Source organism: Fusarium flagelliforme (genome assembly GCF_020744385.1).
Source record: "Fusarium flagelliforme strain FIESC 12 MPI-CAGE-AA-0113 chromosome Unknown B0J16scaffold_2, whole genome shotgun sequence".
Lineage (NCBI taxonomy): Eukaryota > Fungi > Ascomycota > Sordariomycetes > Hypocreales > Nectriaceae > Fusarium > Fusarium flagelliforme.
In genome coordinates, this window is record NW_025763504.1 from 6294521 (window position 1) to 6321299 (window position 26779).

The following is a 26779-nucleotide window of genomic DNA, read 5'->3' on the forward strand; positions in this document are numbered from 1 at the left end:
CCAGCTTTCTGATGCAAAACAATCTTGAGAAGTCCAGCGGGGAGTTAAATTTGCAGTGTAGCGAAAGGGGAGGGTTGCATCAGGGGGGAAACAAACTACAGTCAACCACCGAGAAGGTCCAGTGGGGGGTTAAATTTGCAGTGTACATGCAATTGCCAACAAACTGCATAAGTAATGCCCATGGTCTACACATTGACAGTGAATAGAAACGCCGTTGAATGGCCGGGTGGTTCCGGTTGACCACGAGGCGCGTTACTGCGTTTCTAATAAAAGAATGCTTTAGTCTGGCCAAGACCGTTCATACTCACCCGTATCTACGTGCAGGGTAAAGGCCTGGTAGAATGAGATTATTGCATGATGTAGGACAAAGGTTCCGCAGTGTAGAACTCTGTTTGGGGGTTAAATTTGCAGTGCAAAGGTTTGGGTGATTTTGGGTTTTGACCAATACCCTTGGCTGAAAATCGAATAAACACCAAGACACTACGAACTACAGTAACTCATGAAGAAGGCCTGGGGAAGGTTAAATTTGCAGTGCAAATGGCCTTGCTGCAGGTCTAAATGTTGGACGAATCACCGAGGCTTACCATCCACATTCCAAACAACTCAAATCCAGGGTCCATGAATCGGATCAGGCAAAGCGTAGATCGCCAGGAACAAAGCCATTGTCTCATTCCATCACCACTAGCCCCAAATTCATCGCCGCAAATGGCATCACCAAAGCCTCTTTATCACCTTCCAGACGCCAAATCCTCTTTCGCAGGCCGAGTTCTTTCCAGAACTATGGAATTGGCCCACGCGTTCTGCAAGGCACCGCCGGGTAACTGGAATGCTGGCGACTCATCTTGGCCGCTGTACCCGAAAGCTTAACGGCGTCGACATCAAAATGGAAGAATGAATAGACCAAGATGAATAGGTCAAGAGAATGGTGGAAAACTTACAATGGGCTATGGAAAGTCTGGACCGAAAGATGGTCGTGTTGGTTTGAGGGTATATAGACTCAATCTTCCAGCCGCGACACTTCCCTAGGATCCGATCTCGAGGTTCTTGCCATTCATTTTACTTACACACTCATTTTCGCACTTCGCCGACATGAAGTTGCTCACACTCCTTCTTTCAGCTTTGACCAGCCAAGTGACTGGTCTGGCTTCTACAGACACCATCACCTGGGGCGGTGATAACTCACGAACAGGATACCAAACGTAAGTCACTCCTCTACTCACACTGTCAGTACTAACCGACCACAAAAGAAACCATAACATGGACCCTGCGATAGTCGGAAGCCCCCAATTCGACATCGTCTTCAAAACAGCCCTGCCAGGCCGCTACATCAACGCCGCTGAACAAATCTTCTCGCAACCGCTAGTCTACACTCCTTCAAATGGTACAACGCAATACGTTTACCTCGCTACCACGCAGAATAATATTTATAAACTCGACGCCAAGACGGGCGTTATCTTAGCCTCACGCAACATAGGCATTCCGTTCCTTACAGCTGATCTAGACGGTTGTGTCGACGTCAATCCTACCGTTGGCGTTACTGCTACTGGTGTTATTGATCCCGATACTGATACGTGGTATCTCACATCCAAGACATACGTTGATCAGAACTATGGACCGAAACCACAGGGAAGACCGGCGGGTCGGTACAAGTTCCATGCTATCAACGTAAACGACCTTTCAGAACGCTCTGGCTTCCCCGTTGACCTCGAAGGAACTATCGCGAGGAACAATCCCGAGCGAATGTTCACCGGTGGCATCCATCATCAACGTCCAGGCCTTTTGCATACAGGGCAGTATGTATACGCCGGCTTCGCCTCGCATTGTGTTCAGTACAACTTCACCGGCTGGATAATGGGCTGGGACAAAACCACCGGCGCAATCGTCGAGCGCTGGGCTTCTGAGGGCCAAGGCGTAAGCAACAACATCTCCGGTGCAGGCATTTGGCAATCAGGAGGTGGATTGGCCTCCGACGACGCAGGATCCATGTTTTTCGCCACAGGCAACGGCTACGCATCCCAGCTGTCTACCATTCCAGTAAATGGCTTCACGCCGCCTACAGCAATGGAACAAGCAGCAGTGCACATGTCGATCAACAGCGACGGAACACTCTCGGTGGTAGATTTCTTCATGCCCTTTGAGAAACAAGAACTCGACGGCGCGGATAAAGATTTGGGAACAAGCCCTCTCGAGATTCTGCCTAGTCAATTCTCTTGTGGTGATGTTAAACGCATGGGTATCGTGACTGGAAAGTCTGGAAAGACGTACTGGCTTAATCTTGATGATCTTGGTGGTTATCGGAATGGAGCCAATTCGAAGGATCGTGTTATTCAGACTTTCCAGAATGAGAATTCTGTTTATGCGGGTGCGGGTGTGTATCCTCTTGAGGGAGGGTATATCTACATCAATGGTAAGTCCTTCACATGCAAGATGAGTGTCGAGCTAACGACGCAGTTATCCAATATCCTACACACGTCTTCAAATTCTCCTGTCTAAACGGCGTACCCTACTTTACAAAAGTAGCAGACAGTCCCACGAACAACGCCTACATCCTAGGCGTAAGCCATGGAACAACCACCTCTCTCAACGGCCAAGAAGGAACAGGTCTTCTCTGGGTTTCCGACGTTCAGAACACCAACTTCAAGATCTACGACGCTGTTCCTCAAAATGGATATCTCAACGTCATTCGCAATTTCACAATCGTCGGTATCACAAAGTTCAGCAGACCTGTCTTTGGAGATGGAATGGCGTACATCGGTACTACCGTCGGATACTTCTATGGTCTTGGTTCGACGAATAAATCGCCTCTGAACTGTACTGCTTCTGTGGACTTTGGAACGACGGATTTACAGAATGCTACTGTTCCGCAGAGTGTGAATTGTACGGCGCTGTTTGATCTTTCTGTCACGAATATTGGCCTTGCGGATGCCACGAACTACAACATCACCAAGACACCCTCGCTACCTCTTTCAATGTCTGCGGGAGATAGTCTTCAATTCTCAGCGCGGTTCTCACCCAAGGGTGTTGGAAGGCTGGGCGGTACTGTCAATATTGTCACGTCTGGTGCCTCGGACGCGTCGTATAGCAAGAATACTAAGATCCGCTTCACGGGTGTTGGTACAAGCTCAGGTGCTTTGCTGGATGTTAGTCCCAAGGCTGTTGTTTTCACGGGTCTCGTTAGTGGTTCTGTCGCTGATAAGCAAACCATCCTGATCGGCAACGACGGTACCAAATCTCTTCAAGTCTCGTCGGTTCTATACACAACTTCTTCTTCATCTGGGCCGTTTACTGCATGGACAGGCTCAGGTAGTCTCACAGTTGGAAAGTTCACACTCTCCGGCATTCCCAACTCTGTTAGCGGAGGCAGCGATACAGCCATCACTGTCGTCCCAAACACCTCCGCCTCTGGGAACTTTACAGCTTGGGTCAGGTTTGTCACCACAGGCGGTAATGCGACGGTCTCTTTGTCTGCATCAGCAGGTGATCCTCCTACTGCACTTCTCGAATTCCAAACACCCGATGGAAACAGCTGGGTCAAATATGATCCCAACACTCCCTTCACATTCGGCAACGTCACAGAGAACACTTCCAAGTCCCTACGCTTCCGTATCAGCAACACCGCTGCACCAGGAGGAGTCAAGCTCGGTCTCACTGTCTCGAAACCTCCATTCGGCGTGCCAGGTATTGTTAGGTCAGCTAACCAAGTCGACTTGGCCGAGGGTACACTTATAGCACCAGGTCAAAGTCAAACAGCCACTCTGACATGCAACGTCCCCAAATCGCAATGGAACGTCCCTTCATACAACGGCACCGCACAATGGACTATCAATACCAACGATCCTACATGGAGTTTTGAAAAGCGCGCAATCCAATTCTTCTGCAACGCCGTCTCTGAACAAGCTGCTCCTCTCCTCCCTAACGGTCAAGGCCAGTATCAGTACGTGGGCTGCTTCAAAGAGAATAACCCCGGTCGCCAGCTCTCCAATCTTTTGTATGCGAATGGTTCCAACACCAATGAGATGTGCATCAACACTTGTGGTTCCGAAGGCCTGACATTCTGCGGTACACAGTATCGCAGCGAATGCTGGGCCGGTAATAAAATTCCCAAAGAGAAGGTGGATGACGCGAATTGCAACTTTGACTGCGCGGGAAGTTTGGCGCAGTATTGTGGTGGCAATGGTGTTGATGGAAGTGGTTCATACATCAGTCTTTTCGCCGATACACTCCAATGGGATGGAAGTCTCAGCGATTCATCTGGATCCGGTGGCAGCACAAACACTCCTCAAGGACCATTTGTCAATCCTGGTGTTGATGGGTATACCAGTATCGGCTGCTACACCGAAGCAACAGCCGGAAGAGCACTGCCTAATGGACGGGGTGTCAGTTCGCCTACTGTCCAGAATTGTGTTGATGCTTGTAAGGCTGAGAGTTTTGTTTATGCGGGTGTTGAGTATGGTGGCGAGGTAAGTCTTCTGTTCAAGATGTTTGAAAGGGGTGCTAATGGTGTAGTGTTATTGTGGTAATGCGTTTACAGATGGGGCTGTACCTGCTCCTATCGCTGACTGCGGCATGACTTGTAATGGTGAGTATATGAACTTCGAGATATGGGGGAGATTGACTAATAGTTATAGGCAATTCGAGCGAGTACTGTGGTGGGCCTAATCGTCTTAATGTGTATCAGGTCAATTCTGCCTACAGTGCTACTCTGTCGATGTCTGCTACGAGCAGCAGTAGCCCAACATCTACATCGACTTCCACTTCGGTGTTTATCCCTGCTTCGGTTTCGAGTTCTGGCTCGACCACCAGCAGCACTTCCACTACCAGCTCATCTCTCAGTAGCACTAGCTCAAGCTCTACGAGTAGCTCGTCCTCAACATCTACCTCTACCAGCGCATCGACAAGCACGAGCACAAGTTCTACATCCAGCAATGCTCCGACTACTAGTACTTCGACGAGTTCTGCCCAGACAACGAGCAGCTCAGTCAGTGCGAATGGTAACGTCGCAGGTGGTGCAAACACGATCTCCACGTCAACCTCTGGTAGCTCTACTTCAAGCAGCAGTTTGGTGAACACTTCGACCTCGAGCAGCACAAGTACTACCTCTCGATCCACAACTTCTACAACTTCGAGCTCGGTCGCTACAACTACATCAACGACCACGTCTAGCATATTCACCACCAGCTCGAGTAGTTCTTCGTCATGGACCACTTTCTCTACTGCCTCATCTGTCAGCAGTCGCTCTACTACGTCTACTACGGCTTCCACCACGTCGAGTGCAGTGATTCAGAATCCACCCTTATCGAACACTGCTTCTACCAATGGACTTCCTAACCCGGGTTCGTCGGTAACGGTGGTATCTGGAACAACTTTGGCTGTGACCAGTCGTACCACGTCGTCTGGTAGCTCAGTGGCTGTTGCTTCATCAAGTATTGCTTCGTCGATTGTGTCTGCGCCAGGTGTTCCTTCGTCAATCATCCCGTCGTCAGTTGTCGCTCCTTCAAGTGCCTCATCATCTATCATTCCAGCTTTGAGCACTCAAACCGGAGTTCCAGTTCCTGGCTCAACCGGCACTACTCGCACATCCACATCCACCACCTCTTCTACCTCGTCAAGCTCAAGCTCAACATCAACGACAACATCTCGTGCCACAACATCAAGCACCACTAGCTCTAGCTCAACCAGCTCCTCCAAAACAACAACCTACACCAAACCCACAACACCATCCATCTCGGACACAATCGGAACCTGGCAATTCCAGGGCTGTTATGCCGAACCCTTCCTCATCCGAGCCCTAACAGCCAAGTACACAGCCGCCGACGACATGACCCTCGAGTCTTGCGCAGCCTTTTGTACAGGGTATACTTACTTCGGCGCTGAAAACGGCCGCGAGTGCTCATGTGGTAACACCCTAACCTTCGGCACCTACCAAGCCTTCAACCAAAAAGACTGCTCCTCCACCTGCGCAGGCGACAAGTCCGAATTCTGCGGCGGATCCCAACGTCTCCAACTCTACAAAGCCGGCAAAGCACCTCGAGCCTTCACAAGCTACTCCTGCGTCAGCGAACCCTTCCTCGGCCGTCTCCTCCCCGAACTAGTCCTCACAGACTTAAGGTCCCTGACAGTCGACACGTGTCTTGACAAATGCAGCAGCTATAAATACGCCGGCGTGGAAAATGGTCGAGATTGCTATTGTGGCAATGTGATTAACTGGCAGGGTATGTTTAGCTCTGGCAAGAATGTGAGTATGTCGGATTGCAATATTAGTTGTCCGGGAGATAAGACTTCTTATTGTGGTGGGTTGAGTAAGATGAATGTGTATGTTAGTAATTCTACTGCGATGGGGTTTTTGAATAGGCATCGGAGACGACATGCTAAGGGTCTTTTGAGGTAGATGAGTTTATATAGAATTGTCATTCGTTAATAGTACATTCGTTCAAAAAACTATGCTTCTCTTCTCGATGTGTCGCTTAGTGAAAGGCGAGGGCAAGATTCTCCGCCTTCAGTGCCTCCCCCACACCATCCAACTTCTCAATCCTCCTCAAATGGTCATAATAAGACGGATACTCCTCCATATCAATGCCAACCTCACCCGCCCACCTCGCAAATACATAAACATTAAAATCCACAACCGTCAAACCCTTCCCAACAATAAACTCACGTCCCTTATACCCATGATCAATCCTCCCAAACGCCTCTTCAACAACCCTACTCCCTTTCTCCTTAATCCCCTCATGTGCACTCTCATCATCACTGAATCGTCCCGGTCTCAAAAAAGCACCATATCCAAGACCATGTAACGTGCCCGACAGAAATACCAGCCACTCCATAACCTTGGCATTCTCAAATGGTGTACTACCTAGAAGGCATTCGTTAGGGACGAGGGAGGATATAAAGCTCAGAATAGCGGGCATTTCGGTGATGATTTGGTCGTTGACGGCTAGAGCCGGGACGTAGCCTCTTGGGTGGATAGCACGGTATTCTGCGTTGGTAAAACTGCCGTCTGCGGCTTCGTAGCCATGAGGACCTGGTTTGAGACGAATTGCGTCGAAGGGGATTTTGTAGTGGTGGAGGATGGCGTGTGGGATTAGGGAGCAGGAGCCGTTGGTGCGGTAGAGGGTGAGTTTTGGCATATTGCTTATGGAACCCATGGCTATTATCAGTAAATTGAACTTGACAGTATTGTTGGATTTATGAAGGTCTACATTGGAGAGTCGGTCGGGTATATATAATGGTCTGTCGTGCGAGGGTTGGGGTATCCATGTTGTTTCAACGTCATAATAATGCCCTTCGGACTGACATTGACTCGAGCTGACAAATGTCGGAAATGAAGGATTGCGATCCTGTGCTTTTGCCCTAGCGATCGACATCATGAGAATTAAGATATGGAACATGAATTCAAGCACCATACATAAATCCAGTTGATAGGGCTGTTCCAGACAATTGATCACTTCATGGCTTGGTGGTTCATTCAAAGTCCAAATTGTCAGAGCTGAGATGAGTTCAGCTTAAAAAGTCTTCGAAACAATGTATTCAAATCAGGTTCAAATCCAAGAAAAATTAAATTCAACAATAACACACAATCTTATTCTCATCATACTCGGATTAATCTACATACATCCCCCTACTGAATGTGAGCCTTAAGAAGGTCCTTGACCTGCTCCTCAGTAACCCCCTTGATACCAAGCAGCTCATTATCCAGCTTCTCAAACTTAGGAACGCTGTTCTCATCAAAGATGGCCCTGAATAGATACGGTGCAAGGGTAGGCCAGTCAAAGATTCCCTTGGCGACGTTCTCGTCAGACTTGGCAGTAACATCATCAATCTTGACATGCTTGACCTTCCATTCCTTTCCACTGGCTTGCTTAGCAAGTTCAAGAAACTTATTCTGCGTAAGAACGGTGTCCTGAACGTAAACAATGCGGTTCTTGGTTTCTTCGGGGTGGTTGAGGACACCGACTACTGCGTCGCCAACACTGGCGAGTGTGGTGGTGCTGAACTCAACATTGCCTTCATCCCAAATTGTGACCTCTGGCTGAGAGAAGTCGAAGAAGAAATTGTTCTTGATTCCCCAATCCAGGAAAATTCCGTTGTACACAAAAGTATAACTGATCTTGTCCTTAAGCCCAATAAGCTTATCCTCAATCTCAACCTTTGTTGCAAAAGTAGGGAGTTTTCGAACACTGGGAATAACAAGATTGGAGCCATACTCAGAGGGGAGGAAGCGCTTCACGCCGGCGGCTATGGCGGCGTCGATGAGGAGATTTTGGCTCGGGATGGCGAGACTGCCGACTGCTGAGACGACAGCGTCAATGCCTTGAAGGGCTGAAGTGAGATCGGAGAGAGAGTCGTAGTCGACTTTGATGACTTTTACGTTTGAGGGGAAAGTGCTGGTTGAGGTGGGTCGGGTAAGGACTGTGAGGTTGAATTTGTTGGAGTCGAGGAGGGCTTTGAAGACTGCTGAGCCGAGATCTCCAGCTGCACCAGCGACGGCGATGTTCTTAAGAGCAGACATTGTTTTTAATGTTTTATTGTTAAAGTTGATAGTGGTTGTTGTTGTTGTTGTTGTAGATTGTTTGAGTAAATGGTTGAGTGATGAGTGTGATGAATTCAATTATCTGGAGGTGAGATATCGATGTATATATAGTTCAAATGGGATGGTACAGAATCCTTTGAATGATGTGCTTCCATGGAAGTATTTCTAATTGCATAGCGGATCATGCCATTTCTGGGGATGAAACATCACCAATTGCGAATATGCTTATCTTATCCCACACTAATGATTCAGCTAGTTCAGCTACAATCCCATCGAACAGTATTACATGATCATCTTCCAGCCACTTTGTGTCTGTTTGTGGCTGTGGTGGCGTCAACGGAATGGGATGGGATATAAAGCGGGATAGCGAAGAGGATGGGATGCCGAGTGGGATAAGAAGCCCGCGGACCCGTAATCTATTTCCAAACTTTGTGCGTCTCAGGTGAGTTGTCATTGGTTGAATATCACCTGCCAGCCTCATCTTCCCACCGCGGACCCCGAGAATATCATCCCACTCTCAACACCGGTCATCCCACCCAAGATTACCAAGTGAAGCCTCAAAAAATATTGATATGCCCAGTACGTAACTCAGCCAGCCATTTGCTTTGTTCTATTTTCTTTTTTCTCCATCATTACACATAATCCCACTCGGTTGTACCTGCGCTCGTTTTATGTTCTGACCGCATATCCACCCATCATGGACGTATCCCACAGCGAAAACGATTCAAATAACAGGTGGGATATCCGAGACCGTATGCAGAGCTTGACCGAATTGACCAATTATTAGCGAACCTGCCGCTCCTTCCCGTCATGTATGTCACTGCGGAAAGAGCTTTATCAGAAAGGAACACCTACGTCGCCATCAAGCTACCCATGGCGAACGCAATTTCATATGTCCCATGTGTCAGCGCTCCTTTACGCGCAAGTTAGTACTCTCTCCGTCCAATCATCTTACATAGTTAACCCTCTCTAGTGATTTGCTGAGACGGCATCTCTCACGGCATGATATGCCCACTGCGCCGGACCCACGACGCGGACGCGCTTGTGATGCGTGTCATGCTAACAAAACAAAGTGCGATGGCGGAACAAAGTGTACTCTTTGTATCAAACGGGGAATATGCTGTACTTATAAACACGCGAGTAAGAGTGGGAGTAAAAGTCCCGTCGATGAACGAAGGAATACTCCAGAGGTTGTATCGATGATTTCTCCAGCAGATGAAATCAAAGCTGCATTCAAACGCGTCCAAAATAGCGTGCGTACTGGACAAATACCCATCGGCGAAGCAACACCCATCCCAGCAGTCGAACATCCCTGGATCGAGGCAAACACGAAAGAGTACTTTGGAAGATTCCATGATAGCTTCCCTCTCCTTCATGCGCCTTCATACAGGATTGGTATGGAAGATTCATATCTTGTTGCGGTCTCTGTGGCCATGATAAGTTGTTGGTTGAGAAACCCGGACGAGTTTGAACCGGTCGTTATGGAGTTGCATGAGACGTTTTTGAATGTCTATTCTGACTATATTGTAAGTTGTTTGCCACGGGTCAAGGGCTATGCTGATTTGTGCAGACGAACACGTTATCGAGACTTGAAGATGATAAGCCTTGGCCGATAGAAACGTATATAGCAATCGTTTTGCACATCATCTTTGCTTTCTATCATGGCGTATGTACACCATCACCGCGAACATATCTCAGCCACTAACTTGATTGCAGAACGAAAGATTAACGGCCAAAGCTTCACTATTACGAGGCACGCTCATCATGGCAATGCGAGAAGTCGACTTCTTCAACAGCGACGGCTCAGCAGAACAACAGCGAATCCACTTCCCAGGAACTTTCGTCCCCTGGCTAATGGTAATTCGAGATCGGTGGAAGCGGTACGTCTACCCTCGCCTACTCCAACTTTCCTCACTAACATTCTACAAGCCTCATCATCTCTCTTTTCAAAATAGACGCCTACTACTCTCTAGCACGCTTCCAAGCACCCACATTCTACAGAGAGGAAATCGACCTCACTATGCCAGCAACATACTCTCTCTGGAACGCTTTCGGCCTTGACGTTTTCTTCAAACGAATTACGTGGGAGCCGACCGATAGATCAACGTTTAAAATGTCCGAGATGATCGCTAATCCAAACACCTCCGCGAAATCTCTCATGCTTTTTGAAGATATCCATCTTGCGCTTTGTGGTTTGTTGCCTGCGATCTGGAACCATGCTCAGGTTGTCAGACGAAGCGCAGAAGCTGGAAGGTCAATGCAAAATACTACCTGCTCTTTAACTTGGCAGCTAGAAGCTTGGAAAGCGGATGTTGAGAGACTACAGCATCAATGTCTTCAAACATTCCACGGTGCTGGCATGGGCGAGTTTCCGTTTACGGCGTATATCGGAGACTTTGATAACGACCCAACCCAAGCTAAGGCTGCGGCTATGGTTAATATCAAGTGTTTGGTTTCGGACTGTATGATGGTTTATCATCTTCAGAGTCTGCACTTGTGCTCTGATGTACGAACCATCAACGCCATGGCTAAAGCTTCAATAGCACCGGTTTTGACAGACCGCGAACCCACCGTCCGCCCACGTCTTCAAAAACTGCAGAACAATCTACGCGTCTGGACAAAATCCCCCGAATCTCGCCGCGCTGTCCTACACGCCTTGGCAGTTCTTCTCTCCAGCGAATCCGCCCTCGCCTCAAACTCCCCACAAACCCAATCCCTCGACCCGATAGCCTATCTCGCCACTTCCACCAGTTTGTTGGTAGTATGGGCCTGGCTCCTATTCTCCGAAGCAGCGTGTTCCTGTGTTCCTAGCCTGAATCATATCAACATCGGAGTTGATCCACCGAATCTGCAGAACATCAGTATTACGAGGCTGGACACTTGGTGCCAGAATGATGGGACTGCGGCAGTTAGTAGTATTCCTCTTTGTAGATGTGTCGCTGATGGGTGGATGGCGAGATTTAATGCGCTTTTGCCGCAGGGGAGGAGGAGATGGGGGCTGTGTACTGAGGTTGCGCCGATTTTGAGTTCTCTTGGTGCTGGGAACTGAGAAATATGATACCCCGTTTTGTTTTAGATATATACGCTCTTATTGTTGTATTTAGAATATCTACATATAAGTGTGAACGGGAAATGCTCACTGGTTGAGCTGGGACAAATACAACGTCATGAGAATCGAACTATCCGTCTACTATGTCCACTCAGGTGATATGAGGGGTGAGTGATACTGCAGACTCGATCGCGTCTGACAAGCCCTACGCGATGATTTGTTGTGTTGATAAAGGTGTTACCAATTGTACCACATATTTTCCCTTCACTGCATTTTTAACCCCACACGAGGCCAATTGGGCTTGCCAGCTTAATAGACCTTGATGCATGATACGCTGGAAACGGAGGCCTCCCAAAGGATGTGGGGACAGAATTCTTTTAAGACCTGCGCCTCCCCCAGCTATAAACAGCTATAAAGAAGGAGGAGCAAGTTCACTGCAATTTTAACCTCCCTCCGGGTTTGAGTACACATACTGATCTGACCTTTTGGCATCAGGCGACCTCTTTCATATTACCGTCTTGAATAGTAACACTATGTCGTTATATCTAGAATGATAATACCTAGTCTAATCTATCTCTAACCTCTGAGCTCAGGTCAGCTGCTCATGCTCTTGGATTTAGCAAAAAGCGAAACCTTTCTCAAAAAGGACCAAATCCTTCTAGTCCTGTTTACCAGATCACTTGTCCATAGATATTACCTCGAACAGAGTATCGGGCAATAACGTATACAGTAGTATAACCCCTGTCATCCACATATCTCGCAGTAGCAATTCCAACCTTGGTAGTGGCTCTCCAGACGGCTTGAGCTGTAGATAGTTCCAGATATTAGTAATACATTTGTATACGGGGAGGGGCCGGGATGAAAGACTTACTAAAGTAATCTGCTCCATCAGGCTGATGCATAAGATTATACTTGTTGCCGCCATAGTTTTTATAATTGCCTTGCCCATCAATCCTATTCCTGTGAATTAGCAAGCCATCACATCATGCTTCAGTGACTCTTTATAGCGTCAAACCTACCATCCTGAAGCTGCTCTTTCCATTGGGTAATCCAGCTTGTAACCAGGGGTCCACCTTTAGGTGTTAGTCAGTATTATTTCTTGCTGTATTCCCTCAAACTGGTGGAGTACTTACGTGAAAGCCCGGGAGTTTTCGCCTTGATCCATTCGTGTAGTGACCGGTGAAATGATGTACCGAGCCTTGGTGTCGGCCAGACTCTGTACATGCTTCTGAGCAGCAGCTTCAAGTCCAGTGTCCCAGACCAGAGGTGCAATACCCAGCTGTCTACGTCTTCCGTTATGGGCGGCGAGGGCTTTAGATTGATCCAAAGTCAGATCCCTCGCAACCAGTGAGCCTGTAGACTCCTCAATGGGACTCGCCATGACTCCTGAGAGGAGCTGGAGGCCCATGAGAAGGGAAGATGGATTGAAGATTGTCGAGAACAACATTGTGATCGGGTAATTGAGAAGATTAGGAGAAAGTGTGAGAGATGAGGATGATTCTGATAGTAGTAAGAGCAAAGATAAATCAGGTGCCCAGATGTCCTCTTATACATTTCAAAATAACATAATTGTGCATTCTATCGAAATATCAAATCGTCGATGATTATTGGTATCGTATTTACAGCTGCGCCACTTGGCGCCAACTTCAAGCCATAACCAATACTCTGGAATCGGAACTAGCCAGTTTAAGCGTATAACTGCTCGACTAAAAGACATAGCCGAGCCACTCCACGTCTAGCGATAGACTACTAGAGTCCAGACCTCTGTCGTCTCAGAATCAGCTGTTGATATATAAGCCATCTTAGCGGTGAAGCATGAGCAAGGTATCAGAGTGGTTAAAATGTTAAAAGAGGCTGTAATCAACAACGATAGCGTGGAACACGGTCATTCAGCTCCCTTTAAAGCTTCACTAGGTAAGTTGTCTCAGTATTTATTGCTTAGCTCTACCCTCAGACTTGGAAGGGGTGATTTGACAAGTCTTGGGACCCTTGTGCCAAGCACAATTTACGAACATAAACGAAAGTCAGAAATAGCCTCGAGTATGTTAGCATGCATGCCAGTATGTATAAGCCCAGCCACAAACGTTAGACTCCGGTTATGCCCCCAATATTGTTGATGGCGCCAGCATTGTTGAGGACCGTCGAGACAGTTTAACACGGCAAATCGTGTAATTGGGTTGTATCCAGATGAAAACGAAAGTCATGCCGTGTAAGAAATGAAGATATTCATGTTTAGCTTCGTAGGAAAGCCTCGTGCAGACAGTGATAATAACCAAGTCAGTGAGACTTAGTCTTTGCAAGAACACTCTTTAACAATTGTTCAACTCTACTTTGACTCAGATTACATTCTTCAAAGCAACATGTGTCATAATATATTTTTCGTTGGATTGATACAGAGATGATGAGGGTAAGTATGTTCTCGACCTCTAGCTTCGAGCCGCTAGGAAGACTGCAGTTATGGCAGACTAGAACCAAAAAAAGAGACTAATATTTCCTATGATCTGTTGCCAACTAGTACCTTCGACAAAGCAAGCCTGAGTGCATGGGTTTGACTCTGTCAATTTTCGATTCCGGTAATTCTTGAAGAATTAGGTCTTTGGTTTTTCACTGCAATTTTAACTACAATCAAGGGTGGTCTGCGGTATTGCCCTATTATGGATAGGGCTTCACTGCATTCTTAACCCACTGCAGGGTCTGTTACGTGGCTTGTTGGACACGCAGACGCTCTTTTAGCTTGAGCGCAGCCTTCCCAGAGATTCAAGAGGTATCTTCAAGTAATATCGTGGGTCTTTTCAGGCAAGTCAAGAACTAACATGTATTATACTGATGTAACGATGATATTGATTTCTTACCTGCTTTCCTGCGGTACTGAACTCTCTGTCCATCGTTTGAGCATTATCCTAAACCTGTGTCCCAGAGAATCCTCAGGATGAGGTTTCATTGCAAATCTCGTACATCACTCTGCACTGGAGAACACCATCCGGAGTGCTTTGGTTGCGGCTCTGGTATCGCTGCATTTCTAGTCCATCCTTAAATATCGCTCCAACCAAAAGCCTTTCTTAACCATTAGCATCGTGAGATGATCCCTACCTACGCAGGGATCGAACGGAAATTTAGTCAGCTTGCCATTTGGGGACCATCACTCCAATCTTAACCCCCCTCAGCACTTCATGTAGACCTTTAGATCTGGCTATATTGAACCTGGATCTACGAGATGGATTAGGGAACTTAAAATAGATGAACTCTTACTAGAATTTTAACCGATTACTTCTTTAGCTTCCAATCTTACACCTTACTTTATTCCAGAAAAATATCCGGGGTGCTTTAGTTCGGGCTTTGGTATTACTTTACTTCCAGTTTATCCCCGAAAGTTTGGCGGCTGATAACTCTTCACTGCAATTTTAACCCCCTCCGGACTTTTCACATATTGATCTGACATGTGACTAGCACAGTCTGCTTCTTGCACTAGAACTCCCTGTGCCCAGTGAAGTATTTACCACGGAAGATTTATCTTAACTTTACCGCAAATTGAAACAGTATACAAGATTGAAAGCGTTGATGAATTTGTACTTTGTGGCGTTTCCAAACATTATCTCCTTCTGCCGATATTGAATGGACCTTGATGTTGCGAAGTATCAAGAGGGAAGCCGCTATGACCTATTGGTCCAAGTCTAGGCCGGAATCAATTCCGGCCCCTTTCTTTCACTGCATTTTTAACCTCCCCCCAGGCATGACTGGATCTGGAGACATGGTGAGCGCGGCCCCTTCTGAACACTGACATGCTCTTATCAACCGGTTCTGTACAGCGATGTCCAGACCAGGGCGTATCCTCATCGATTATCGTCCATACTTTCTCAATTATATGCATTTAGGCTTCTTCTCATCCCAACTAATGGATGCCTTATTCTATTCCCGCCATTACCACCTTCGATTAATACTAACTGAAGTGTAAGGTTGTTCGAGTGACGCAGTGAGATTTACAGTATGAGGTGGCAGCCCAAGTCCAGACACCCTGTTCAAATGTGCTATTCTTGTAATCTAGTGCTGATGGATTTCACTGCAATTTTAACCCCTCTCGATATGCTAGAAAAAGCCCAATTGCACTGCAATTTTAACCCCCCTCAAGACTTCATGTGGATCTGAAAATGTGACCACACAGAACCCGGATCTGCGCAATGGGTCAGGTGACTCGAAATGGACGAACTCTCACTGCAAATTCAACTCCCCCAGCTTCCTCAAGCTCATCCGTCTTAGTGAGGGGCTTCGGGAACAGTACGCTTGGCATTACGGAAATAAACGAACATTATGCTGATTCGATACTTTGCCATGATCTTCACAAACAAATCCAAGTTCAAGATGCCAAGAGTTTGCTTATGGAATCATGTTTGTTCATGAATGGCGCGTGTGACATCAGATCATGCAAATGCATCTCAACTTGCATCTGTAAAGTTCTCAACAAGTGTTCATTTGTGAAGTGCACGAATTGGAAACTCATGAAAGTAGAGGTTATTCTCCAAAATGGATACAATCATCCCTGCGCCGAATCAGGCTCGACAAGAGTTAGACATCTCTAATGAGAAGAAGACTCAAACTGAGTCCCCAAATGACTCACCTCAGTCAGATGTCGAACAAGCCGAGCTTCAAGATCAATCCCAACGCTTACCATTCCTCCGTTTACTGCTCGCTTACCTCTGCCTCTGCTTCTGCTACCTGATCTCCTACCTAGACATGAACTCCGTCGCAACATCCCTTCCAACAATCTCATCAGCTCTTGACGCCGGTCCAACGGTTACATGGGTCGGAACATCGTACCTTCTGGGCCAACTGTCCTTCCAACCTTTGTACGGCAGAATCTCCGACATCACCGGCCGAAAACCCGTTTTATTATTTTCTATGGGATGTATCGTCGTTGGAGGAGTCTTGTGCGGTTTTGCGCGTACGCCAGTTTGGCTGTACGTTTGTAGGACGATCAGTGGTATCGGAGGCGGAGGCATTAGTTCTTCTGTTGCTATCATTGTGAGCGACTTGGTTAGTTTGAGGTCGAGGGGCAAGTATCAGGGATTCATCAGTCTTGCTATTGGTGTTGGTGCCGCTGCTGGACCGTTTGTCGCTGCTGGGCTGATTCAGACGGGGACTAATGGTTGGAGATGGGCGTTTTGGGTACCTGCTAACATGGGAGTTGTTTGTTTTGTGCTGCTGGTACTCTTTCTGCCATTGAAGCCAGTATCTGGGAGTTTCAAGGAGAAGGTTCGGAAAATTGATTGGTGGGGTGTTATGGCTTCTATTGCCGGCATTGTTCTTACAGTCGTGAGTACTTCCCGTCTCCCAAGAAAGTAATACTCTGACCAGATGATACCAGATGTCCATCAACTCGGGAGGAAGCATGTGGGCATGGCAAAACGCCAAAACCATCTCGCTCCTCACAATTGGCATCATCATGCTGTTAGTCTTCATCATCATCGAAGCTTTCTTCGCTAGAATCCCTATTATTCCGCTTCGACTCTTCAAGCAGAGATCCCCGTCAGTACTCATCCTGACAGGTTTCTTTCACGACTTTGCTTGGCAGTCGACTCAGTACTTTATTCCACTGTACTACCAAACCGTCCGTGGTTTCTCGCCATTGAAGAGTGCCACCTTAATTGTCCCGTTTTTACTGGCGCAGGGTATAGCTGGTGCTGCTTCGGGGCCTTTGATGACCAAGTATGCCAGGTGAGTACTGCACTTGTTCGAGTGTACAAGATGATAATTGATGTATTGATAGGTACATGCCGATTCTGAGAGCCGGTTTCACAGTCTGGACTCTGGGCTCTGGTCTCAAACTTCTCTTCAACCAGAACACGCATATAGCAATCTACATTGTAGTTCTAGCTGTTGAAGGAGCAGGACTTGGATGGGTCCATCAGCCGGGTAAGTCGGCCATTATCAATCACTAGCTATTTCTTGAGCAAAACAACTAACATGTATCCAGGCCTCGTAGCGTTACAAGCCAATTCAGCAAATGAAGACCGCGCCGTAGCAACAGGGACCCGCAACGTCTTCCGCTCACTGGGTGGTGTCGTCGGAATAGCTGTTTCCACAGCCGTGTACTATGCCGTTCTACAGAACGCCTTACAACAAAACGACACCATTCCCGAATGGGTGCGCGTCGGTGTTCTCGATGGCACATGGTCTGCCAATGATCCTTCTACGAAAGACTACGAAGGCGCTATTTTGAACGCCCGGATGCAAGGTTTCAGAGTCATTTTCATTATTACTGTACCTTTGCTGGCATTGTGTTTAGGCGCGAGTTTCCTGGTAAATGATATTATTCTTAAAGGTGATATTGCTCAGCAAGAGAGGCGAGAAGAGCGTGGTGAGGGTCAAGAACAGGCGACAATTGGAGGATCGACAAGCAATGAGAAGCGAGGCTGATGATGTATCTCGAATACCAAATCCAATGTCAGGAGTTATTCAATAGCTTTCAATGGTGAGAAGCCGCGAAAAAACAGAATTATACAGTTTACTTGTGGGAAATGGCCTTAGCCATTAACAAATCCCAGTCAGTTCTTGAATGGGTCATGTGAGAAAACTGCCATGAAGGTGGGCCGGATTCCTGCTACCTGATTGTTCAACGACAACCACAAAAAAGTATTATCGACTCGAAAAGTATTAAATTGTCTCAAAAAGACAAAAAGAAGCTGATAGCGGCGCTGGAGCGATGCTCCCACCAGGGCTTGAACCTGAGACCTTCGCATCACTGAATATTCAGATTGAAGTATTAGTACGACGCTCTAACCAACTGAGCTATGGAAGCCGATCAGCTGTTATTGAACACCATGCTCGCAATGCGGTCTCATATATGTATTGCCACAAACAGCGAACCCGATATTGATCAGAGATCTTTGATATGTTGGTGACTTATAAAATGAGAGCCTCCGGCACAGCGATAGCCATTTTTTGTACCCCATCTCGCATACTCCCAAATCTTTCAACCTCTGTTGGATCTGCTCTTTGGTAAGAGTGATAGTGTTGGGGGATGTTTTTGTTTCTTTTTGGGAGGAGGTGGTATCCCTACTTTGACTGGGGCTGTCGATAGTAGCTTCGAGTGTTTGGTTGAGAGGCATATTGTAGGTGGTAAGGAAGATGGCTGTTTGGGTGGTTGTGGTGTTGGTGAAAGGAAGGAAACCCGATCCAAAGGAAGGGAGCAAGGGTTTTTATTCCTTGATAAAAACCTTATATCAGAGCAGGGCAAACACAGAATCTTGTGGGTTGCGATGCTTGATCTGTAACTTTTTTGAAGCCTGAGGGAAACCTTAACGGTAGATAACCCGAGCGAATCAGTTGCTGTTGCCTCTTGTCTTTTTCCTTTTCCTTGCGCCTATTATGGCTTCCTTCCCATCGTCTTGCCGGCGTATCTAAACTTCCTTTGATATTCCCATCTCCCTTTTAACATGGTGTTGATCCAAAGTTCAAGAAGTGCCATCATCTTGTCTGAAAGGCCATTCATTTCACTTAAGTTTGCATTTTAATCTCATCTTATTGCTATCCAGCCTGAATTGCTTTCGTCAGTCTGCTTCGAGCCAGGATCTTGAGATTGCGAGGTTCTGTTTCAACGTTTCAACCAGGCTGACGCAGTCGCGTCTGTAGCGATACCAAAAATCACGTCGACGCTCTGCGGCTATCTGATGAGCACAACATAAGAACTCAACAGAAAATGCAAAGTTTGTTTGCTGTGTTAATTGGCTAGCGTCATTCTAGGTTCCAGACTCTTTACAACAACCTGTTCGCATTTACTCGCTCAGACTTTTGAGGTAGTTCTGATGGATCAACTGCAACTTACACTGAGCGGTCCAGCAGGGGGATGAGTGGGGCGTCTCACGTAGTCAATTACAGGCAGGTACAGTCAACGTCAGCAAATCCATCCGCACACTCCGTCGGGAAACGAAATACTTCCTCCCTATCCATATCATTTTTCGACAGTAATTCTTCCGCAAAATGTTTACTAAATGGCACAATTCGCCCCAGAACATTCGATCGGATGAACTCTGTTCCCTCGCGGGCCAACAACAGGCCGAGTCCACTGGAGTTATTTCTCCTTTGGGCCATAGTCTACGGACACGGGCCCCGGTTCAGGGTCCGGCTCAAGGCGAGATTTTCTATACTTAAGAACTTCCCCTTACTATCAAATTAAATCATCAATCAACAAATCAACAATCAAAAATGACAGACTTATTACTTTCTCAACCGTTTAAGCTACCATGCGGTCTCACCCTGCCCAACCGCCTTGCAAAGGCGGCTCTGGCTGAAGAAATTGCTGACGGTCAACATCTTCCTACGACAACGCAATTGGAAAATGCATACGGTGCATGGGCTGATGGAGGCTGGGGTATGGTCATGACTGGCAATGTCCAAGTTGACGAGAAGTATCTTGGTGGACATCGCGATTTGGCTGTTAGCTCTGATCTTCCCGAGGAAAAGGTCTTGGAGGCTTATAAGAAGTTTGTGGGGATCATGCGGCGAAAGGGTACCCCAGCAATTATGCAGATTAACCATCCCGGTCGACAATCACCTCTCGGAGCTGGTAAGAAGGCGTGGATGGATAAGAATCTTGCTCCTAGCCCTATTCAGCTGAACATGGGAGATGACTTCCTTGCCAAGATCATCACGAATGTTGTTTTTGGTACACCAAAGGAAATGTCCGTCGAAGAGATCGAAGACGTTATTCAGAGCTTCGCCAGAACAGCTCGACTTGCGTCTGAAGCCGGTTTTGATGGAGTTGAAATTCATGCTGCGCATGGTTATCTGCTCTCTCAATTCATGTCGGAGAAGAGTAACAAGCGAACGGACCAATATGGAGGATCACCGGCTGCCAGAGCGAAGATCATCGTCGACGTTGCCAAAGCTATTCGAGCTGCGACACCAGCTGGTTTCTGCGTTGGATTGAAGTTCAACTCTGCGGATCACCAATCTCCTAAGGAGCTTGAGGAGGTTCTGGAGCAGATTACACTTATTGCTGAGGTTGGATTGGACTTTTTAGAAGTCAGTGGTGGAAGTTACGAGAATCCAAGCGTAAGTGTCCATGGATCTTTTGATGATTTATACTGACGGGTCCTTGAACAGATGTTCACAGGAACAGGCGAGAAGAAAGCCGCCAGCACCGCAGCCCGAGAATCCTTCTTCCTCTCCTTCGCCCATGAAATGCGCGCCAAGGTTCCCAACGTTCCCCTTATGGTAACAGGCGGCTTCCGCACCCGCGCAGGCATGGAAGCAGCCCTTCGCGAAGGCGCTTGCGATCTCATCGGTCTTGGCAGACCTGCTATTGTTAACCCTCTCTTACCTTCAACTATCATTCTGAACAAGGAAGTTACGGATGACGATGCGAAGCTTTATGCTAAGAAAATCCAAACGCCTTGGTTTTTGAAGAGATTTGGGCCGAAGAGTATTGGAACTGGAGTTGAACTTGTGAGTAACGCTTGTATGTTTGTGAGATTGATGCTAATTGTTTGTAGACTTGGTATAGGAAGCAGTTGCAGTCGATTGGAAAGTAATGGTTGACCTGAGATTTTTCTTGGTGGGGCACATTTGGCTTGATATTGGTTGCGGGAGTTCCTTTCTAGAGGTATACATACATACACGCATAGACTTACAGTAATTATTTCAATTCGAAATACCGGTACATTTCTTCGTAATTCACTTGAACGATAAAAAAAAGAACATACAACACCGGGGATTCGCTGGTCGTCACCGACCCAACTACTAATCCAGCGCTTCGCAGCTTGACGATGGGAGAGCAGACGGGATCCCGTATTCTCTGCGAGCTGTGGTCGTATGTGCTAGTATTGCTCGATTTTGATATTATATCTCTCAAGGTCTGTCACCATCGCAGCCTAAACCAGGGCTCTCTTGCTATCGAGATCGAATATCAATTACGCTAGTAAGACGTTGACCGTACGTGTCAAACTGAGCGGGACCTGGGCCAACAATTTCCTCTTCGGTATTCAGATGACATCTACTGTGGGTGAAAGGCACCCTTCTTTTTCTCAATCAATCCACTGCCCCAAGGATCCGTGTCGATAGGGACCAACGGTGTTTCGCATTTTGCTTTTAGTGCCGCCTGAGCCCCGTCGCTTTCATATGGAACACAGTCAACACCAACATCGCCGTGCATCCCATCACAGATAACCACGGGCTCTCCACCGCATGGTGGTTTGACGTCAAAGTGCTTGAGAGTAATGTTGGCGCAAACAGCATCTTCAGCTGACGAACATGAAAGACGAGCTACAGCGTTGCCATAAACACCAGATGTGTAGCCTGTGAAGTTCTCGAAGTGTATGTTGGTGATTTGCATTCCTGAGGGATGAGCATTGCACTCCTCGGCTGATTTGTTGAAATAGCAAGAATCGAGGAAAATGCCGTAATCCATACGTGCAACCCAAAAGTTCCTGGCTGGATGTTAATAGCTAGACGTGACTGAATCTGAAGTACTCACTTGAACGTTACGTTGTTAACAAAACCCGTGCCAGTTTCATTTCCGGCCCAAACCTTGATACGAGCACCAGAATACTGAAAGAGTTAGAATGTATAGCGAGTGGCCCGGGGTTATGACATACATCTCCATTCATCATCCAAACGTTCTCGATATGCACATCGTGAACATTAGAGACTTCCCCCTTATATTGCCCGAGGGATCCCATGGACTCTCCGAGTTAGCTTCATCAGGCAGTCTCATGCATACAGAACTTACCTGGCCATGTGTACCGTTACAGTACATGGTGTTGACATAAAGATCAGAGCTGTTTGGCTTGGGAGAGAAACAATCATCATCAATATTGACCCATGTCCTTTCAATTCGCACGGTCGAAGTGTTCATTGTGTTCATAAAGTCAGTGTTCTTAGGGATGATGCTGCCATTGTTTGACAGAGCTGTCGCTACGACATCAGTGAATGAGATGTTCTTGGAGCTCACGATAAAGTTGTTCCAGCAGGGCGAGTCTTTGAGATGAATGCCGGAAACATCAAGGTTGGTCGTGTTCTCTGCGTAGAACAGAATCGGACGGTAATACTTATTGTCAGGATTGAGAATGCTAGTAGATACTTAGTATAGTGCCACCTATAGGGAAATCCGGTCAACTCACGAGCCTGTGCCGGCTTCAAACTCATTCCACCAGCGTTGTCTACCACCGTCAGCCAGAAGACACCTGTGTCGGCCTGATATCAACTAACCCTTGACCTTCGATGACGCCGTTACCATATATCTTGATATCATGCCCTCCCCATTTCCAAAACATAATGGACTTTTGAAAGGGGTGATACCAAGCGTTTTCCTGCCAATACTTAACGTTATCCGTAAACTATCTCTGTTAGGTTCCGAGACAGTGTGCGATCCGAAAACGATTACTGACCCGGATCTCGCCCTCCAGGTGAATGTGAATATCATTGAGTCCAGTCAAATCAAGCGCTTTTCCAATGACGAATGTCTGGCCATGTGGCAAGTACAAGGTGTTACCCCGGTCAGCCTGACGCACACCGCGCTCGAAATCCTCGGAAACATCATCCTGATGATCTCTCGACGCGCGAATCTTTATTATCTTGCGGTGCTCATGTTTGGGAGGCTTGTATGGGTGTTTCTGGCGGAAATCTGAAACATCGCGAGGCACATCTTGCGGCAGAGACACAGCATCGATGGTGGCGATAGCGAACACCCCAAGAAAACTCAAGATTGGAAGATAACGCATTTCGAATAGTATGAGATGTGGGAGATGCATATCGGGACCGAATTGAGTTTGTCGAATATATATAACCGGTTACAAGAGACTCGGTGTATCATTGCGAGTTTACCGACAGCAACACAAACATGCCCCCAATCCCCTGCTTCGTGTGATTTCAAGATGCCAAGGCGGAAAAGGTGATTGATCTACTAATGCAGGGAAAGCTAAATAAGGCCCATTGGTGGAATATTCTCTCGGCCGACGATCCGCTCAATCCGATCCAGATTAGCTGTTTATCTCGAGGGTCGGATAACTAATGACATTAAAAAGGTTCTGTCAAAACTGACCTTTTCCGTAGTTAGAACTTTATATTTTGAGAAGCTGAGGCACTGCAGCAGAAAACAAGAACTGGAAGGTACCCCGTATTCTCTGAGAGCTGTGGTCGTATGTGCTTGTATGAGTTGTCTTTAGATTTTATAAAGGGTAGCTTCAGATACACAGTGATGTCTGGCTTGATGATAGCCCATGACACATCCCGAAAGGTTTGATATATGAACAGCAACCTACTTCCTCATCTTCAAAGCAATATCCAATCCTAGCGGCTTCCTCAAAAAGCCCTCTCTCGTCTCCATGACTCCTTGTCTCAACTCGGGGACATATCTCCTCGCCCAGGTCGCTGCGATGAGCTTCATTTCCATCTCAGCCACATTCCTTCCCACACAAGCTCTCGGTCCGTGACTAAACGGATTGAACGCAGTCTTTTGGATATCTGTAACAGTTTCCCAGCGCTCGGGTCGGAAGTTGTCTGCGTCAGCGCCCCAGATCTCTTTCGAATGGTGAAGAGTGTACGTCGGGACGCTGAGAACGCTGCCTGGTGGGAAATAGTGGCCTTTGATGGTGACGCCGGGGGATGTAGATGGGATTTGACGGGGGAGACCAATGCCGGATGTTGAATGGTATCGAAGCGTTTCATTGATAACGTTGTTCAGGTAGGAAAGGTCGCGAACCATATCGTATGACGGCACGTCAATCTCTGATGGAATCGCCTCATCAAGCTCAGCCTGCAATTTCTTGAGGACTCCAGGAGTTCGCGTGACATGGTAGAGCAAAGCGCATGAAGAATTGGATGTCGTGTCACTTCCAGCAATAAGCTGCGTCAAAGCCTCAGCCGTCAACTCCTCTCGTCCCAAAGGCTCACCCTTCTCATCTCGTCCCTCCATCAACCTCGCCAAAAGATCCATGCGTTCAATACTAGGCGGATTATCCAATCTGTTTTTCACACGCGCAATAGCAATGCCTGCCAGATTTTTGACAGCGTTTAGCCCGTTGCTAAAGAACGGATCAGGCAGGTACTGCGCATAAGGCTTCAATTGAGGAAAACAGCCCAGCGTGGCACTGACTTCACCTCTTCTATTGAGAATCTCAATCGCAGAAGCATAAATCGGTGCACTCTCGGGTGTGTCGCGAACTTCGGCTACATCAGCGCCGTTGGCCAACATGCCGAACGGAACTCCAAATGCGAGGTCGCCGATGACATCGAAGGCGAGGTAATTGAACCAAGGAAGACAGTCAATAAGAGCTTGACGTTTGCCATTTTCATCGGTGGATGGGCTGGAAATGACGAGCTTGTCGAGCTGTTTGACGAAAAGTTCGAGATTGGCGTGGATATAAGGTTCGAATTGACTGATGGATTTGGCGGAGAAGACGTGCGAAATGAGTTTGCGCTTACGCGTATGTTCTGCGCGATCACGAGTATTGAACAGACCCCGTCGAATTGAAACAAACGCGTCATAAAATTCCCTGTCATCATCAGCCCTGCCCTTCATCGCCCAAAATAATTACTCACGACTTCAAAAATCCATTACCGTGCCCGTAGATCGTTGCGATGGCATCAACATCTGCGATAGAGGTATGGTTCGGTTGAATGCGCACCACGGGGCCGAGCTTCTTGTGAATCTCATCCACGACGCGATAGCGTTCGCCGCGACGGCAGATGTAGAGAAGCCATAGGTTTGAGAATTGTGCGGGAAAAGGCGCGGGGATGTCGCGGAGGTGGGAGTTTGTTATGAAGTAGGAGTAAAGGTATGTGGTTGTTAGGATGGCGAGGCCGATTGGGATGGACCACCATGTGAAGAGGACGTCTACTATCGCCATGACGTCGCGGGGTTGAGCGTCACGATGCTGCGCGTGATGAGTCTTTCTCTTGGATGCGCGTGTGGTCTCTACTCAAATGACGCGTATGACCCTCAAGATATGGCAGTGCATCGTAGAAGTCATGGCAAACATTCCAACGTCGGCCTCCTCGGGCACCTTCTTAACCTTTCGTCATCCGGGCTAGCTCACTTCACCCCGCATCTCGGCAACGGTAGTTATTTCACGGCGATGGGAATATCCTCAAAAGCGATACCCGAGATCCAATGACACGCATGCAATTCGGCCTTAGTAAAAGATGCCCGCGGACGGCGCGGAGGAGTTATTTTGAGCGAATGAGACTGGCTGGCATCTTCCTTCCCCGGACGGAGAGAAGACCGCTGGGTGGTCCTTGCGGGGAGTCTGACTTGGGGGTTACCCTGCAGTTGGGAGTTTAATCAGTGTAGGGCTGTGATGTTTTCATGGTTGAAGCCGATTACAGATGTAAAAATCTGTTTGCGAGGCGGTTTCTTTTTAAAGAATTAATTAATAATTGATTGGGTGTCTTTTAATCTCCTCCCAGGTTGTCTATGGCTATCCAGCTTAACCTAGCTGTTTGTGTAAGCATTGCTTGTTTGCACTTTTTTTACAAAAATAATGGGCAGTATACCGCATCACGATAGCAAAACCAGCATTCAGCCTTAACTACACGCATTGAACTCTGGAGCGAATGATAGAATAATCACATGATAACTCCATGAATCTCTTACCCTGAGAATCTTTTACAATGCCCTTGCTTCAGCCCAGTTTACTCGAATCTTCATCGTAGACTTCAAGACCGGAAACATCATTTATCCGAAACCGACAGCCTACCCTTGGCGTTGCAGCCGGTAGCTCGGCAAACCGTTGACCCGCCCGAAACACCAACACGCGACCGCCTTCCACATCACCACAGCCTCACCCGTAAACAACAGCCAAGCTGCATCTATAACCGCCACGCATTGCGCTGTCAAGTGCCAACCCAACATCCAAAACAGATCTATAGGGCAGTGCACATAAACAACGCATTGATCATCGTCACCTGAAATCGGAAACATGTTGTCACGGTAGCATTGCCGTAGCATCTATAACTTGACCGTTCATCCGGCTCTTGGCTGCATTCAGATGATCACAAGACGATTATTGCTAGTCAATATCTATATCAATTATCAAACCCTATATGCGGCCACAGGGCTTAAGTCGTCGTAATACGACGCCGAATCTGAAACTGCGATAAACCTGTCAGCTCGAAAATCTAGACGCGCTCCGCACGGAAGCTGAACCAGCCGGCTTGGTAGTAACATCACCAACCTGAAAGACTTGGTGTTTTGGCTTTTCTTCATC

The 26779-nt window shown here is 47.4% G+C and overlaps 9 protein-coding genes and 1 non-coding gene across 10 annotated transcripts; 4 read left to right on the top strand and 6 right to left on the bottom strand.

Moving 5' to 3' along the window:
* Positions 1-1089: 1089 nt before the first annotated feature.
* Positions 1090-6388, top strand: B0J16DRAFT_301482 (uncharacterized protein; the record flags this gene model as incomplete). Its single annotated transcript, XM_046124595.1, has 5 exons — positions 1090-1199; positions 1248-2407; positions 2452-4460; positions 4507-4579; positions 4629-6388. 5 exons carry the CDS (start codon positions 1090-1092, stop codon positions 6386-6388), a joined length of 5112 nt encoding a protein of 1703 aa, XP_045987703.1.
* A 76-nt stretch (positions 6389-6464) lies between these two features.
* On the bottom strand, positions 6465-7127 carry B0J16DRAFT_381680 (glutathione S-transferase; the record flags this gene model as incomplete). The annotated part of the gene is made up of 1 exon (XM_046131180.1): positions 6465-7127. The coding sequence occupies one exon, from the start codon at positions 7125-7127 to the stop codon at positions 6465-6467; it is 663 nt and encodes a 220-aa protein (XP_045987704.1).
* Positions 7128-7531: 404 nt separating this feature from the next.
* Positions 7532-8717, bottom strand: B0J16DRAFT_336021 (uncharacterized protein). The gene has a single exon (XM_046127153.1). It carries the CDS (start codon positions 8507-8509, stop codon positions 7619-7621), a length of 891 nt encoding a protein of 296 aa, XP_045987705.1. The 5' UTR covers positions 8510-8717; the 3' UTR covers positions 7532-7618.
* Positions 8718-9059: 342 nt separating this feature from the next.
* B0J16DRAFT_336022 (uncharacterized protein) lies at positions 9060-11843 on the top strand. The gene is made up of 5 exons (XM_046127154.1): positions 9060-9455; positions 9504-10056; positions 10101-10196; positions 10247-10410; positions 10460-11843. The coding sequence occupies exons 1-5, from the start codon at positions 9430-9432 to the stop codon at positions 11577-11579; spliced, it is 1959 nt and encodes a 652-aa protein (XP_045987706.1). The 5' UTR covers positions 9060-9429; the 3' UTR covers positions 11580-11843.
* Positions 11844-12018: 175 nt separating this feature from the next.
* Positions 12019-13026, bottom strand: B0J16DRAFT_369877 (CAP domain-containing protein; the record flags this gene model as incomplete). Its single annotated transcript, XM_046130308.1, has 4 exons — positions 12019-12384; positions 12451-12533; positions 12599-12652; positions 12713-13026. 4 exons carry the CDS (start codon positions 13024-13026, stop codon positions 12248-12250), a joined length of 588 nt encoding a protein of 195 aa, XP_045987707.1. The 3' UTR covers positions 12019-12247.
* Positions 13027-15843: 2817 nt separating this feature from the next.
* Positions 15844-18023, top strand: B0J16DRAFT_283729 (major facilitator superfamily domain-containing protein). Its single transcript, XM_046124002.1, has 4 exons — positions 15844-16886; positions 16939-17288; positions 17341-17486; positions 17548-18023. Exons 1-4 carry the CDS (start codon positions 16098-16100, stop codon positions 17988-17990), a joined length of 1728 nt encoding a protein of 575 aa, XP_045987708.1. The 5' UTR covers positions 15844-16097; the 3' UTR covers positions 17991-18023.
* A 254-nt stretch (positions 18024-18277) lies between these two features.
* B0J16DRAFT_t78 lies at positions 18278-18372 on the bottom strand. Its single transcript has one exon. It is a non-coding gene; the product is annotated as a tRNA-Ile (tRNA).
* Positions 18373-19555: 1183 nt separating this feature from the next.
* Positions 19556-21262, top strand: B0J16DRAFT_336026 (uncharacterized protein). The gene is made up of 3 exons (XM_046127155.1): positions 19556-20627; positions 20679-21020; positions 21068-21262. The coding sequence occupies exons 1-3, from the start codon at positions 19779-19781 to the stop codon at positions 21104-21106; spliced, it is 1230 nt and encodes a 409-aa protein (XP_045987709.1). The 5' UTR covers positions 19556-19778; the 3' UTR covers positions 21107-21262.
* A 170-nt stretch (positions 21263-21432) lies between these two features.
* B0J16DRAFT_412373 (pectin lyase fold/virulence factor) lies at positions 21433-23293 on the bottom strand (the record flags this gene model as incomplete). The annotated part of the gene is made up of 7 exons (XM_046133294.1): positions 21433-22000; positions 22048-22121; positions 22169-22255; positions 22303-22642; positions 22694-22732; positions 22782-22909; positions 22961-23293. The coding sequence occupies 7 exons, from the start codon at positions 23291-23293 to the stop codon at positions 21568-21570; spliced, it is 1434 nt and encodes a 477-aa protein (XP_045987710.1). The 3' UTR covers positions 21433-21567.
* A 384-nt stretch (positions 23294-23677) lies between these two features.
* B0J16DRAFT_85735 (cytochrome P450) lies at positions 23678-25637 on the bottom strand. Its single transcript, XM_046134581.1, has 2 exons — positions 25113-25637; positions 23678-25066 (listed from the first exon to the last, which is right to left on the bottom strand). Exons 1-2 carry the CDS (start codon positions 25418-25420, stop codon positions 23830-23832), a joined length of 1545 nt encoding a protein of 514 aa, XP_045987711.1. The 5' UTR covers positions 25421-25637; the 3' UTR covers positions 23678-23829.
* Between the last annotated feature and the right edge of the window lie 1142 nt (positions 25638-26779).